The sequence below is a fragment of the Podarcis melisellensis genome (assembly GCF_964234715.1).
Source record: "Podarcis melisellensis genome assembly, chromosome: 3".
NCBI classification, from domain to species: domain Eukaryota; kingdom Metazoa; phylum Chordata; class Lepidosauria; order Squamata; family Lacertidae; genus Podarcis; species Podarcis melisellensis.
In genome coordinates, this window is record NC_138530.1 from 43088246 (window position 1) to 43103575 (window position 15330).

General features: G+C 42.0%; 2 protein-coding genes across 10 annotated transcripts in view; one reads left to right on the forward strand and one right to left on the reverse strand.

Moving 5' to 3' along the window:
* CATSPERE (catsper channel auxiliary subunit epsilon) overlaps positions 1 to 5671 on the reverse strand; it is a 45397-nt gene extending 39726 nt beyond the window's left edge. The window contains exons 1-3 of one of the 8 annotated variants that reach the window (XM_081905801.1): positions 5010 to 5668; positions 3111 to 3159; positions 2623 to 2696 (exon numbers count right to left, since the gene is read on the reverse strand). In XM_081905801.1, coding sequence (XP_081761927.1) covers positions 2623 to 2696; positions 3111 to 3159; positions 5010 to 5287 — 401 coding nt within the window. In that variant the 5' untranslated portion in view covers positions 5288 to 5668. Of the gene's footprint in view, positions 1 to 2622; positions 2697 to 3110; positions 3160 to 3967; positions 4048 to 4101; positions 4353 to 4866; positions 4961 to 5009 lie in introns of those variants that run through there. The other 7 variants (XM_081905800.1, XM_081905804.1, XM_081905806.1 and 4 more) reach the window with 7 other exon arrangements.
* Positions 4520 to 15330, forward strand: part of ADSS2 (adenylosuccinate synthase 2) — a 29386-nt gene continuing 18575 nt past the window's right edge. For both annotated transcript variants that reach the window (XM_081905840.1, XM_081905841.1), the window contains exon 1: positions 4520 to 4840. In XM_081905840.1, the coding sequence (XP_081761966.1) occupies positions 4661 to 4840 (180 nt within the window). In that variant the 5' untranslated portion in view covers positions 4520 to 4660. The remainder of the gene's footprint in view (positions 4841 to 15330) is intronic.

Below are 15330 nucleotides of genomic sequence, written 5' to 3' on the forward strand. Positions count from 1 at the left end.
TAAATATAATAACTCTAATGAGACCCTGGACATATTTCCCTCTAAAAATAAAAATGACAACCCCACTCTTAGAAGGGGACCAAGATATTGATTATTCCACCAGTCAGTCAGGTCTTAGTACTGGAGCAGTAATGATCAACCTGGTCTGCCTACCACAGGAAACACCTGCACCTGCCAAATCCGATTCTATAAGAGATGTTCCCAGTACTTTTGACTCATTTTTTTCCACTCAGATTTCTAACTCTGACCTATTAGCAGGCCTGACATAAAATCCTGTCACCAAGCGAATCATTCAGATTAGATCCCAGCTTCACAAAGTGAAGCTGCCCTGCCATGTCCTCACCATCAGGGAGTTGAGCCCTTTCCAAACATTCTTTTTAGGATCAGGAAAAGAAACAGTGGGAACAACTAAGCCCTTGTATGTCATTTGAGAATGGAGGCAACTACCCGTTGTTGCACCCATAACCTAGGTTTAAGGTGCCATTTATTTATGAATATTTATTGAATTTTATAACAAATAAAGATACAGATCTCAATCATCATTTTATATACCACTGTTCTCCCTCCCCTCCTCTGGACTTCCCTCAACTCCCCCTCTGCTGAGTTATTTAGCTTTATTTATTGTATCCTGCTTTTCTTATATAAAAGTTCCCTTATCATTTCTCTAAGATATATGTTACTGAAATAAAGTTGTGAACGTTTTTTTCAAACCCTGCCAGTGAATCCAGTCCATTTTGTTGTTTCTGCAAATAGACTGTAAATGGTTCCCAGACTCTTTTGAAGACCTTTTTGCCCTCTCGTAGTTTCTGTTAGCTTAGCTAATTCTGCATAGTTCATCAATTTTTCTTGCCATTGTTCCTCTGATGGTATTTCTTCCATCTTCCAATATTATCCAATCAAGATTCTTGCCGCTGTTGTAGCATACATAAATAGTATCCATTATTCTTTTGGCAGCTCTTGGTTTGAGATACCCAACAAAAAGGCTTCGGGGTGTTTAATAAAGTTCATTTTGAACATTTTTTTCAATTCATTATATATCATTTTCCAGTATTTTTAATACATTTGCATTTCCACCACATACGATAAAATGTTCCTTCTTTTTCTTATATCTCCAGCATCTGTTATTTTCTTTCCTAAACATCTTTGCCATTTTCACTAGGAGAATGGAGGCAACTACCTATGTTCAGTTCCTTTCCAACCCTCAATGCCTTTCCAAGAGACTTTCACTGGCCACTGGCAGTCAGGAAATGGAGATTCCAGGGTGTTTGATCTCAACTGGGAGAAAGCCTAATTGGAGCCTCCTGAAAAAGCCTTCTTTTCATCTGCAAGTCACTGTGGAAGAACTGTAATACCAATAACCTCCTGCAAAAGGACTTTTCTTCATCACAGACCTAGTCTAATCTTTATCACACAGCTGTGAGGTAACAGGGTAGAAATAATAAAGCCGTGCTAGGAGACTCTATGATAAAAGTCTGTTATCCAAACCATGATTATTTAAAGGACAATTTGTGTGAACATATAAACATTTTAGCATTCCTCGTTTCCAGGTGGCAGTTTGTCTTCTGTGTGTAAAGGTAAAGAAACCCCTGACTATTAGGTCCAGTAGCGGACAGCTCTGGGGTTGTGGTGCTCATCTCGCTTTATTGGCCAAGGGAGCCGGCATACAGATTCCGGGTCATGTGGCCAGCATGACTAAGCCGCTTCTGGTGAACCAGAGCAGCGCAAGGAACCCGTTTACCTTCCCGCTGGAGCGGTACCTATTTATCTACTTGCACTTTGACGTGCTTTCGAACTGCTAGGTTGGCAGGAGCAGGGACCGAGCAACGGGAGCTCACCCCGTTGCGGGGATTCGAACTGCCAACCTTCTGATCGGCAAGCCCTAGGTGACAAATCTTTTTAAAATCAATAATCCACCTGCTCTATGGGTCCAGAAAAATTATCTGTTCTCCTTGTTAACAAAAAAACATGGATTTCAGTAGTAGCAAATTCCATTTTCTTCTTTCCTTCTCCATACTCCCATATTTTTCCCCCTGCATATCCCTCTCAGACTGCCTCTGACAGAATGTTTTCTAACTATGTGTAACCCTAGGCTGTTTGCAGAAGGGGCTAATAAGAAGATCATTGAATTTATCACTGCCCAAGTCTCATAAATTTTCAAAGGGGGATATTGTTGTCCTGTAGCCACCATAAAGTGGGGAAACCTTTTCACTGAGTAAGCAAGCTTAGTAGGACCAGTCTGATCACTAAAGGGACTGTATTGCCTGAAGAAGGGAGTGTGAGATTAGGGGCCTGAGTCTATACTGTGGGTGAAAGCCCAATAAAGCTGGAGTTAGAATCATAGAATGTAGAGTTGGAAGGGACCACAAGGCTCATCTAATCCAACCCCCTGGAATGCAGCAATATTTTGCCTAATGTGGGGCTTGAACCCACAACCCTGAGATCAACAGTCTCATGCTCTACCAACTGAGCTAATCCCAGCGTAGACAATATAGCATGTATTGTCTTCAACTGGGGCTCATGTTTGAGCATACTCCCCATGGAGCACATAGAACACAGGGCATTCACTATTCCACTCCCCCAGGACAGCCCCACATCTGTGTTACACATTTTTGCATTCCTTACCTTTTATCATCAATAGTACATAATATGGAAAATTCCCATTCATCAAATGAAGACCCTTCATACACTAAATGTATCTAGACAAAGAAAAGATAACTTGGAATCACTCAAGCCCAAAGCTGCCAAAATGACTTTAATCAAATATTGGGAATCCTGGCACAAATTATTGTGTTGGATTTCTGCATGAATTGGAATTCAGCAGTGAATTCTCCAACCTACTTTTGTAAATTTTTGAAAGCTATGACAGTGGAATGACCAATTTCTGGGATGTTCCTTGTTACTAGGGATGGGTAATGGTTTCCCACTGCCCCCACCAGACCGCCCTGCCCCTCGTAAGGGAGAAAATTGGGGCAGGCAAAAGTCGCTTGACTTTCGGGGTGGGAATGAGTAAAGTTACAGTAACAAGGTGGTTCAAAGTTTGACCCAGTTCTACTTGCCAAATTAGATCTTAGCCTATGTATGGGCAGTAGTCTTAAACATGAAGTACTTACACCAGTTCTTGCAGTAAATAGAATATAATGCCCTACTGAAGTTTCATATCTGAAAAGACAGTAAAAAACAAGGTGCTCATTAACAAAGGCAAAACTCTTCATAGTTTTTCGATGTTAATGAGCACACACACACCTCTATACTATACATGCAGTTTGTGATTTAAATATCTTGGCTTCCTTGAAGAACCGTGGTCTGATCAATTACCAGTAGATATTCATTGCTTCCTTAAAGAATTACTGTATCCAGCTGTCTGCTTTATCTGTTGGTATCTGTTGGATTTTTTGGCCTGTTTCCCCTGCTCAGGTATGAATTGAATAAACCAAGAGAAGCAGAAAATATTTGAAGGTCTCTCTGCTGATAAAGCAGTCCCAGGGATGTCCTGGGAGTGTGTTTGCCAGACGACCTTCCCTTCGCCTAATTTGTCAGCCGCCTTCCATGTCGGAGAGTGGGCGCACTGGCTGTGCTCACTTTCACTATGCCCACCACTGGCATGCAACCCTCGGAGGGGATTCCAAATGTGGCTCTCGGACTGAGAAGAGTGAGCAAACCGAAGTACAGTGGTACCTCGGGTTACATACGCTTCAGGTTACAGACTCCGCTAACCCATAAATATTATCTCAGGTTAAGAACTTTGCTTCAGGATGGGAACAGAAATCGTGCTCCGGCGGTGTGGGAGGCCCCATTAGCTAAAGTGGTGCTTCAGGTTAAGAACAGTTTCAGGTTAAGAACGGACCTCCGGAACGAATTAAGTACTTAACTCGAAGTACCACTGTAACGGCCCCTGGGTGGCCGGCTAGGGGAGTGCTCTGCCTCATATCTGTTACCTTTCTCTTCACAAGATGCAACCTGCACTAACCATGAAGGCCGCTCGCTACCCTGAGCCATGGACACCCCCACTTCCTCGTTTCCCCTCTCGCACCCTTAAACCTGCCTCTCTGACATCCCCTTCCCAACCCGTTCAGCCCCCCGGGCCATCCTTCTCTCCCGCACCTCCACACTGCCCAGCATCCCTTCAACCAGAGGCAGAGCAGCAGGGGCTTGGCCCACACAAGCGGGGTCAAAAAGCGCGCCATCAGCGCGGCCGAAAGAACGGCCCCCAAACCGCCGTTAGCAACCGACGCTGCCTCGCGCTCGCTCTGCGTCTACTAAGAACAGCGCGAATGGCCACAGTGGGGGGAGCGAGCAGCGCGCCGTCCCGCCTGCTGAGGCGAGATCCGGGGCGACTGCGTTTCCCAGCATGCCCCGCGGCCATTTCACGGCGAGACTGCGAAGTTAGCCGCGCGACACTATGGGCAGCGTAGTTCCTTCTATATATGGGCACGAAGCGCCGGCATTTAACATATTATGCAGATGAAGGGGCGGGCCTCCTGACACGCGCAGGAGCGGGATGCCAAAGGGAGGCCGGTAGGCGGCAGCAGGAGCCGGAGCGGGATGCGGCAACTGTGAGGGAAGGCGGGGATGAGGTAGCCGTCGCCGGCGGAGTCGGGCGCGCCGCTTCCTCCTCGCATGTGCCTTAAGAGCAATACGGAAACCTTCGCCTGCGGGAGCCATGTCTGAAAGCGGCTCCACGCCCGCCGCCGCCGCCGCCACCATCCCCAACGGCGGGGCCGCCTCACGGCACCCCGGCAATAAAGTGGCCGTGGTGCTGGGGGCACAATGGGGCGACGAGGGCAAAGGGAAAGTGGTGGACCTGCTGGCGCAGGACGCGGACATCGTCTGCAGGTGCCAGGTGAGGAGCCGGGCGGGCCGAGTCACCTTGAACTCTCCCGGAGGCGCGCGCGCGGGGAGGCGACGGGCCGCAGAAAGAACGAGAGCGGACCCCCCGCGGCTCTTCCCGCCGCCGCCGCCTCGGTTTCTATAGTAACTGCCGCGCTCAGGCCGGGCGCCGCGCTTTTTACTCATCGCCTAGGTCTAACCAGCTGGCCGTCAGGGCGAGCCTCTCCCCTTCGTTTCCCCCATAGCCGGCTCTTCCCGCTTCCTCCATTGTTGCGACTGAGCTGGGCTGCTGCTTCCTTGCGAGCGCCTGGAGCCGCCGAGCCGCCTCCCCACCCCGGCCGACTACGCTGCTTTGTGACGGACGGCGGTGGGGAAGGACGGCAGCGACCTGTTCCTTCCCTTCCGCTCCCCCCCCCCCCGTGTTTCTTTTATCTCTTTCTACTCTGACGGTTACGACCATTTCCCGCCGTCCGCTTTTTTTTCTCCTCGGGCAGCCCTGCAGTGCAGCAGCGGCAGCTCTTCGCCCAGGCGAACGAAATGCAGCGGCGGAAAAGAGGCGGCTAAAGGAGCTGTTGGCAAGGCCTTGGCCAGCCCCTTCGCCAGGAGGGGCTGTTGTCTTCCTTGAGGCTCCATCATGAGTTCATTGGCGGGAGGAGAGGTTCATCTCAGGTGTTCCGCTCCTGTTGTGTTGCCTGCCCAAAATAAGAAACAAGCGTCCTCCTGTTTTCTTCTGTGTGATACCTGATGTCTAAAGAAAGAGATCCTAGACCCAGGCTTCTCTCTTTTTCTCCCTCTTCTTATGGCCAATCTGGTATAGCTAATTTCTTCCAAGTACGTGGATAATGCTGTTTAAATAATACAGGTAATGTTAAGATCCTAAATTCAATTGAAAAATCCTTATCAAAACGTCTATTATCTTTCATTAAGTGTTTTTGATGGAAACGGATAATCTAAAGAACAGGTAATGGCCCTGCAGTCTCTGTCAGAATTGCAACCAGGACTACCTAGGATCCAAAGTGCTCCATGTGCATGCCTAAAACTCTGCTTTGCATACACAAAACATGGGTTGTTTTCCTATTACTAATGCTGCCTCTTACACAGCCTTAGGATTCTCCAGTCTTCACAAGGGCAGGGGAGGGGTGGAGAAAGAGCAGGAAGCTCAAGAGGTGGTGATGCAAAGTGCCCTGTTGAATCCATAGAAGTTCACACACAATTCTTTGGGTGCTTTGTTTCTAAATTGTACTCTGTGTATTTCAGAACATGCTCAGGTTGGAAGTGCTTTCTCAGCCTTAAACAATGAAGTAGGAATTCTGTGCTTAGGAGTTGAAAAAATCAAAAGACCCTCCATACCTAGACTACTGTACTTAGAAAAAACTAAGGCTGCCATGTTGTTGTTTTTAAGAATCTGATCCAACTTTTTTGCACGTGACACTTCTCTTATACAGATGTAAAAAAGAAAGTATGTGCATAATCCTGTGTAAATATATTTGCCACAAATACTGATGGGTTGTATTCAGTTAAGCCCTGCTCAAAAATAGATCAACTTGATGTTAATGAACCTAAATTAGTTATGGCTGTTTACTCTTAGCAGGACTCACTTTGAATACCACCCCATATTTAGAAGCTACAAAAGTTTATATACACTTTTCTTTTTTATCTGCTCCAAATGTTAATCACCTGTTCATATCATAGTTGGTTGTTTTGAAATTAGTAATACACTGTTATGCTCTGTCTCACTTTTCTGTGCTGTGAGAAGTTCCAGGGACATAGTGTTTATCTGGATTTCCTTCCATTTCAGCAGAGATTTATAGAATTTTGAATTATTTTACTTTTAATTACATATATACAGTGTCATATAAAATCTCCAGAGACAGGCAGTTCTCAAGAATGCTTTCTCTGCCTGAACTAGCAGATCTCCAAATCTCAGCTATGTGTCTTACTTGAAAATTATGGAGCTGTCTGCTTTGTTCCCTTTCCCAGATATGCATTCTCCTAGATTGCATTATCCCTAGCTGTAGGGTGGGTAGATGGGTGAGATAGAAAGCTACTTTGTACCAAGTCTGACCACTGATTTATCTAACTTAGTATTGTTGACACTGGCTAATACATGTACTGTAAGGTGTTTTCAAGGTTTCTGACAGAAGCCTTCCTCGGCCTAGCTTTGAAGATACCAAGGATATCTGGCATGCATATGCTATACCCAAGGGCGCTTCTCTGTTGTTGGTAGAGGTGGCAGGGCACCCAGCATGAGGCCAGCTCTGGCTCTACCACTGAACTATGGCCCTTCTTTTCAGGTGGAAATATATCACCTGACTGTCCTGGGTTATTAATGTAAGCAATGTACATTCACCCTAATTTACTATAGCCTGAAAATCTGAAGGAGTGACGGCTTAGGCTGCAATCCCTTTATTCTCTAAGTGAGGAAATGGGGCTACAGTAAATTGTAAAATTTACTACAGTAAATATACAGTAAATTGCCTGACTATATTTATTTCCCTGTGTTTATGTACTTGTGGACCAGATCTTACAAGATCTGTTGAAGCCAGTAAGAAGCTACATTAAGGCAGATGAAGCAACATTTTGAAAAGTGAGTTGCTGACCCGTGCTCTTCTCTAAAAGATAATATGTTTGTGTAGTTTAACTAGGACTTAAGAGTTGGGGAGACAGGGAAGCACCAATCTTTCTGTGTGATTCTTGAGAACTACCAGTCCTAGAGTTCCTTGTGTATTGACAAAGCACCATAATAATTGCTGACATTGATCCCAAGGACAGTGAAAGCCTGCTGGTAGGATTAATGGGTCCCAAATATATGTGAATAAATGTCCACTTAATATGCTGAAGTTCAGTTAAATGTCATTAGTATTATTAAATGTATTACTTACCCTTCACCAGCAGAGTTACAGCAATTTAAAATTCAGAATTATAAACATTTGGAACCAATTACAGAATAGGTCCAGTACTGAAAACACATATTTTGGGTGTTAATGGCCAGGATAAAGATGTACATCTTCAACATTTGCTGAAAGCTGTATAAGAAACCAGATGCATATCTGGGGGAGAGAATTCCATCACTTAAGGGCTGCCACAGAACATGCCTTTTCTCACCCGCGACTTCTGAGGGAAGAAGAACTACCAAGAAGCCCCTCTCTGCAGATTTTCACAAGGGGAAGGGGGCCTCTAAAGGAGACAGTCCTTCACATATTTGAAGTATAAGTCATTTGGAGTGTTAATCTAGCATGAAAACAAACAAACTGGTAGCCCAATACAGCTGTTCTAGAACATGGATTATATGAGTTCTGAAGGTAACACAGACATTAATCTGCCTGCTGCATTTTGAACCCGTTGAAGTTTCTGAGTTTTCTTCAATGGCAGCCCTCATAAAGATAGTCCTACATATCTTTTGCAAACTGTCAGCGACTGGCAGAAGCTGAAAATTTTCAGCAAGTCTTGACATTTATAAAAAGCTGCACCGTTAGCTACTATGGGGCAAAAACAGTTAAGATCCTGGCTTTTTATCTGTCTGGTGTGAACTTGCAAGATAAATAAGGTTTGAGAAATAACCCATGGTTTTGCAAAGAAAAATACTAGAAAAATAAAATTTTCAAGTAAATTGATCACTTGAGAAAGAAGGGGAAAGATTGAAAGGCTAATACACTTTTGTTAGGACAACCAAAAAGTGTCAAAATGGTTGGCAAACTTTGTAGAACACTTCTTCATGTTGGACGTTCAGAACACAAGAAAAGCCTGAATCAGAGCAAAGGCCCATCTAGTCCAAGTATTCTGTTCTCACAGCACTCTGTTTTGCAACAACATTGGAAGGCCACAAGTCCCCACCTCTGACTTAAATAATAGTCCTATTCACAGAAATCTGAAACCTTAACAATTCTTAGAAGTGAGATTTTTAACACACACAATCTCATCCCAGTTTGTTCTTTTAAAATGGTGCTTTCCAATGCCTGCTTTTGATGGAACAACTTTCAGATAAGGAGAAAGCAAATTAGATTATTTGCTGAAGTGATAACATATCACCAGTGTTACAATACAGTACAGCATATGCTGCATGTTGTTTTCTTGTTTGCATTTAAATGAAAATGTATAAATGTAGCTTGTAAAAATATTGCGTACATTTGATAATCTGGTCATAAAGTGTGTCTAAAAATCAGTGTGGTGAGTCTGATTTCTACTGAAGTGCAATTAATGGCTAAACCTTGAAGTCTGTTTAACTGTTGAAGTAGGGAACAAGAACCACACATCAGTTTCTCATTGAGCAGTTGTGACTGTAATTTCTGTTAAACTGTTTTTAATGTATTTTACATAGTTGCATCCTGCCCTGGGACTTTCTGGTGAAGGTTAGGTGGCTATGGTGTTGTTGTTGCTGCTGCTTCAAGAGTGGGCCCATATATTGTGTAGGATCCAAAGTTGTGAAAGTGGGAGCTTCCTTAGGCAACACACCTTTCCCCTTCCTTCCTTCCTTCCTTCCTTCCTTCCTTCCTTCCTTCCTTCCTTCCTTCCTTCCTTCCTTCCTTCCATGTATCCCCTGAAAAACATATCTGAAGGGCCAAGAAATTCTTCTAAACAGCGGGGGTTACGTTATGATAGGGAATTACCAAAGTCAGGTGGACATAATTTATGCAAACACTTGCGTATGTTGTTCATATAATGTAGAGGGGAAGGAAGTGGCCAAAAATTATCAGGTGCCAAAGACTTAGTGAATTGGGCAGACTGCTTCATAAGTAAGCATGCTTTATTTATTATAAATAAAATTTTATAATATTATAAATATTTATTATTTATTATAACTCTGCAGAGGTGCAATGCTTCTTATCACTTCATCTACATGTTTAAATACTCTTTTTAATGGTTGTGCGCTTTTAGTTAAGGATCTTGCATGTTTTTAATGCCTTTTATTGCTCACAAAAACAATAGCATAGATGGTTTGGTAGTTCAAAGTATGCTGAATGCTGGTCATAGTTTTCATTGGTAAAGCAGTTCATTTGCTTATAACTTCCTCATTTTTTTATTTAGAGAATTTTTAATCTACAGCATTTTACAAATCTCTTAAAAAGATTGACATCCTTGGTATAAAGCTGCTGTAAGAGTAATGATAGATTGGTTTTTTAAAGCAATTATTGCTGTATAACTGATAGCAATCCCTTTGCTGAGTTCACATTGTTAGATAATGGCTTGGTTTGGTAAGCAGCAGTGCTTACCATCCATGATGAGTGAGTTATTAAGTGATACCTTGAAACTCTTGTTAAACTGTGACATCATCAAAGGAACTGGCTTTGAAGTCCAGTTGTTTTCAAATTAGCAAATGAGCATGGGAAACTGAGGTTTCTTTTTAAAATAAATTCTTTTTTTTTAAAGGATGTTAATTTGATTTGAAGTATACCTCCAACAGTGTGCAGAACTGGTGCATGGTTTTCTGCTGCACTGAGCCAATGTGGTTATATGTTCTTAAGTGGAATCAGTTGCCATCTTCATGCACCATTTTAACTTTCTCAGATTGTTAAATTGTGAGCCTCAACTATAGTTTCCGTTGGTGTTGCTTTTTTGGGGAAATTACCTTAATTTGCATAGGAAAATTATCAAACTTGTGAAAAGTAATTTTCATTTTTCATTGGGAAATGGTCTGATGCCCTAGAGTGATCTAATTTATCATGCTTATTTTCCTTGTATCTAATAAACAAAAGTAACAATTTCACAACTGCCAGGCTTGCCTAATTTTTATGTGCAATTAACATCCATTCATTTTTGCTAATGAACTTAGGAAATGGGAAAAGCTCAATGGAATTATTTCTACCCGTCATCACTGGTAGCATTATGCAGTTCTTTGGGTGTGAAACAGAACCAAAAGCTTGCATTAATCCATTTGCTAATCACATTCTCCTAGTATGAGCTATGTGGCTCAGGGTTCCTTCAAAACTGATACAAATATCACAGATTTGGAGGGATCAGACTTTCCACTGCTCAGCTGGATAGGATATCACTATCTTTTGTTTAAAAATAGAACTGATTTTAGTTCTAAACACTTTTGTGTAAACAAACAAAAAACAAGCAAACTTGTTTTCTTAGGTAGCTTACTTCTAGGTATCCTAAGGGCTTCTAATGTGTAGATTTTTTATTTTAAGAGTCCCAGTGATTACATCTGCAGTTTTAAACTAAGCCTGTCTTTCTAGCTGTCAGATTATTTGATCATATACAACTGCAAACAACAGTGTGGTGGTAAATTAATCTTTGTAATGTACCATGCCAGAAATCAACCGGCTTTCTTGCAGTAAAGTGTTAATTTGTTAAAATATTATCTCATTTTTCCTTTGGCATATGTTTACTTAACTAGTCAACATGCATAGCAGTTAAGATACTTTAGGATTATCAGCTGGTGGTCAGGGATTGCATTCATGTCTGAAACATGATCTGAGCAATTGGCAATTCTTTTAAAAAAATATTATTCATTCCACAACTGCAGTCTATTTTGTGTATAAAACTTCACTGTTTTCTGCAAATGGTGTGATGGAATACTTGTGATAGGGGATATATTGAACCCCACGGTATCTAGACTTTTGCTTCTTCTGGTGCCTCCTTCATCTGCCAACAGAGGCTATGAGGGGCGTTAGCAGCAGCCCAGTGAAGAAGCGGCAGCTTTGAGGGATGTAACATCTAGTTGACTCAGCAGGTTTCAGAAGTGAGTGGAAGTTGGAACATGGAAGAGATGGGGAAACATATTTACATATTTGACCAATCTTAGTAACTTTTATCTATTTCATAGTGTTTTTATTATTTTTTAATGTTGTGTTGCCTTAAGAGGTTATGGCATAAGCATAAGTAAAATAAATAAATAAATAAATGGCTTACTAATCATTCTGTGATAGGATTTAGAATTTGGCTGCTTGGGAAAATCTGGATTTCAAGCTTGTTCTGAAGTCTGATCCTGTTCCATTTCATGGAAAATACTGTTAACTTTTTCAACAGAAATTTACTAAGAGAGTGTAGTTGCAGTCCACAGGCTTGGCAAAGATTTCACATGTGTGCTTTCAGCTGTAGCCCTCAGGACACTTGATACTCAGTATATCCATAGTAAATGTAGCTAATGTGATTTATAGATATGCATAGTTGAAGTTGGGGTGCAGCTCATACTATAATAGTTATAGTGCTGCTCTGGATTTGATACGTTATGCAGCCTGTCATTTCTACTCCTCTTCTAACTACAGTACTTATTATATTAGTCTGCTTATATGGGAATGTAGAGACCTGGGGACTGAAAGGATTTTAGGATGTTGCCTAAGAGTCTGCTAGTTTTGATGCTGTGTCATTGTTTTCCGTATGGCTATCATAATTATTTGTCTAGTAGCATAGTTTGAGCAGCAGTTGGTGGGTGACATTGGTGGTGGACTTGTCTTTCCCCTTCCTCTCCTCTACTGTGTGCACCCCCAAAATCTGCTTGGAGTGTTAGCAGATTTTGGGGGCACATGTGGAACTGCATGGAGGAGAAAAAGAAAGAGGTGTCATTGCACAGGTGGATGTCAATTGTGCAGTCTAAGTGGAGATTTCATTCTCTTTAATATCTTTAGGCCTGGCATGCATTGTTAAATTAAAACTGAAAGTAGTATTTTATCCAAGTGTAGCTCATTGGCCCAGTTTGCATGCCACATTAAATAGTTAAAATAAGCTATGATTTAATGTGAAGAATCAGTGTGCTTCTGCCCATTGCTGAAATTTCAGGCACCTGTGTCAGGGAGGAAAGTACCCACAGTCTTGTTTGCTTGGGGAAACCCACATTCACATGTGACAACAAGACAGACTCAGAGTTGTTTCCTCCCTGGCACGGCAGCAGTTGGAATGGAGGAGCAGGGGCGAACTTTGATCTTTCAAATTTTAGTGGCGCCCTCTGCAAGGCCAAAATTTGGCACCCCATGCATCTCACCTTCTGTTCTGCTCAATTCACTATGTCGTAGTTGCAGTGCTCTGCAGCGGCCACTATGCTCAGTGTCCAGTGTGGCGGAATCGGTCACACTGCCCTAAATCCGCCTCTGGGAGAAGGAATAAAAATTCCATGATTTCAGCAGCATGCACTAGCTTATTTTAATGCTGCTCTAAGCCCCAAGGAGGAGGAGCAGGATTAACCAAATAACTATTAATAGGAAGTACAAGCATGTTGGCTTGCAAAATTCTTAAGGGAAATCCATATCCCAAACAACCACTTAGAGGAGTAGAGAGGTTCTGCTTCCATTTGCCCGCACATGGTAATTGAGGCAGGGATTTTGGCCCCATGCAACTGCTCAGAGAAAGTAATTTCTGAATGAATTTGTTTCTGTAATTTATACCTCTTTTTCTAACAAGTACTTTCAAGGCAGCACAACACAGTATCTGCGAAACACTGCTGTGACAGAAGCAAGTGCACACATGCCAACTCTTATTTAAGCTAGTATTTGGAGTGGGGAAGGCAGGCAGATTCCCTTCCCCAAATGCAAGATTTTTAAAGAGATCCTTGTTTCCCAGGAACCCATTTTGGCTTTCTTCTTGCTGCATGTGCCCAGTGTGGTTCGATGCTGGAGACCCACTTTACTAAAGGGAGAGTAATACTGGAGACTGATTCTCCACCCCTCTACCCCAGAAGTTGAATGTATGAAATGCCTGCACAGTTTCAAGTAGCTCACAACTATTTATCAGCAAGAGAAACTGGCATATTAGGTTACTGCAAGGAAAGAAGTTCAAGTAAGGACATGAGCTTTGTAGCTCTTTTGGATGAGCAGCTCTAGAGAGACTTGAGAAACATTTCTTATTCTTGAATGTAGGAAATAGAACATTTCTTATTTGTATAAAATGTTTTCAATTTTAAAAGATACTATGGGATCAAATGATAGCATTACCTCTTCAGATCAATGTTATTTAAACTTGGAATCCAAAGTTAGTCTTTTTGAGATTCCTGAAAATAACATTGGTATTGATTTATAGGCACTGATATAAGGGTTTCCTGATGTCTAATTTCCTTAAGAAAGGGATGCTTGTGGAATTCCCTCCCCACAGAAGTGTAGCTGTTACTTTCATTTACGGTTGTCATTATTATTATTATTATTATTATTATTTAGATTTCTATGCTGCCCTTCAGCCAAGGGTCAGAGGGTTTACAATATGGTTTTCATTGTATGCTGCAGATGTACCTCTTTACTCTGCTGTTTATAATTTGAGATCATTTCTATGTCCAGCATTAGAAACTCAGATATATAAGCTAGGCACCAAATAGCTCCTTAAACGAAGGTTACAGTTGCCAAAACGGAGTGTCTAGCTGCCATTTTGGGGCAAGACGGCATCATGCCTTACAAGAACAGCATGGGCAGGAGAGCTGCATGATGAGCTTTGGACGCTGTTCTTATCATTTAGTCCTTATGGTTGCAGAGATAACATGGTTGCAGAGATAACATACCAATGCACACAGGCCAAATATAGTTTTCTAATTTTGAATCATATGTTTTGCCGAAGGCTTTGCTCTGTATACATACAGTATCTTAAATTTCAGAGTTCTTCCAGATCAAATAAAACCTAAATTGTTTTAAAGGTAACAGAACTTATTAGAAGTCAGATTTCACTGTACAGTGGTACCTCAGGTTTACATACACTTCAGGTTACAGACTCCGCTAAGCCAGAAATAGTACCTCCGGGTTAAGAACTTTGCTTCAGGATGAGAACAAAAAACATGCGGCGGCAGTGGAAGGCCCCATTAGCTAAAGTGGTGCTTCAGGTTAAGAACAGTTTCAGGTTAAGAACGGACCTCCGTGTGGTACGCATCCTGGGAGTGCGGTCGCGATAGCACCCTTTCCCCAAATGGTACCCGGTGCGGTGCGCTCCCCCCTCCCCCCGTCCATATGCCAGTGGAAGTATTACTGCACGAACAGAAACCATTGCAAGAGTGTGACAACTTCAATGGATACAACTCATTGGAATTTACGTACTATTTTTTTGACTTTATTTAAGAATATGAAGTAACATAGGATGGGATTATAAAAGTTTGTAGAGAACACCACCCTTCTTTTCTGAAGTCATGTAGAGAACCCCTTTCTAATTCTCATGAGGTGATTAAAAAGGTGATTCTAAATTTCTAGATGTATGAAAAAGATAAGATAGGCAAGGCAAATGAATTAATGGTTTAGTCTGCCAATGAAATGCTTTATGAATCTCTTGAACGTTTAAGACATGGCAGAAATGGCATGCTAGACCTCTATAAATATTGGCACTGTGGACTACTGCAAGGTAAATCTTGTCAGAAAAAATATGCCCAGTATGTTCACATAACTGGAATGCTGTGTTTGCATATTTTACTAGCTATTCAACCACGAAAGTCACTGAACATTCTGTGTGTTTCTTACACAGCACAGTTAAACTGGCTTAATTTTTTGAAAAAGGAATGTCCTCTTTTGTTAATTAGATAATAGAGTACAATCCTAAACTCTGAGTGAGTTTAGGATTGTACTGTATTATCTAATTAACAAAAGAGGGCTATGTGCT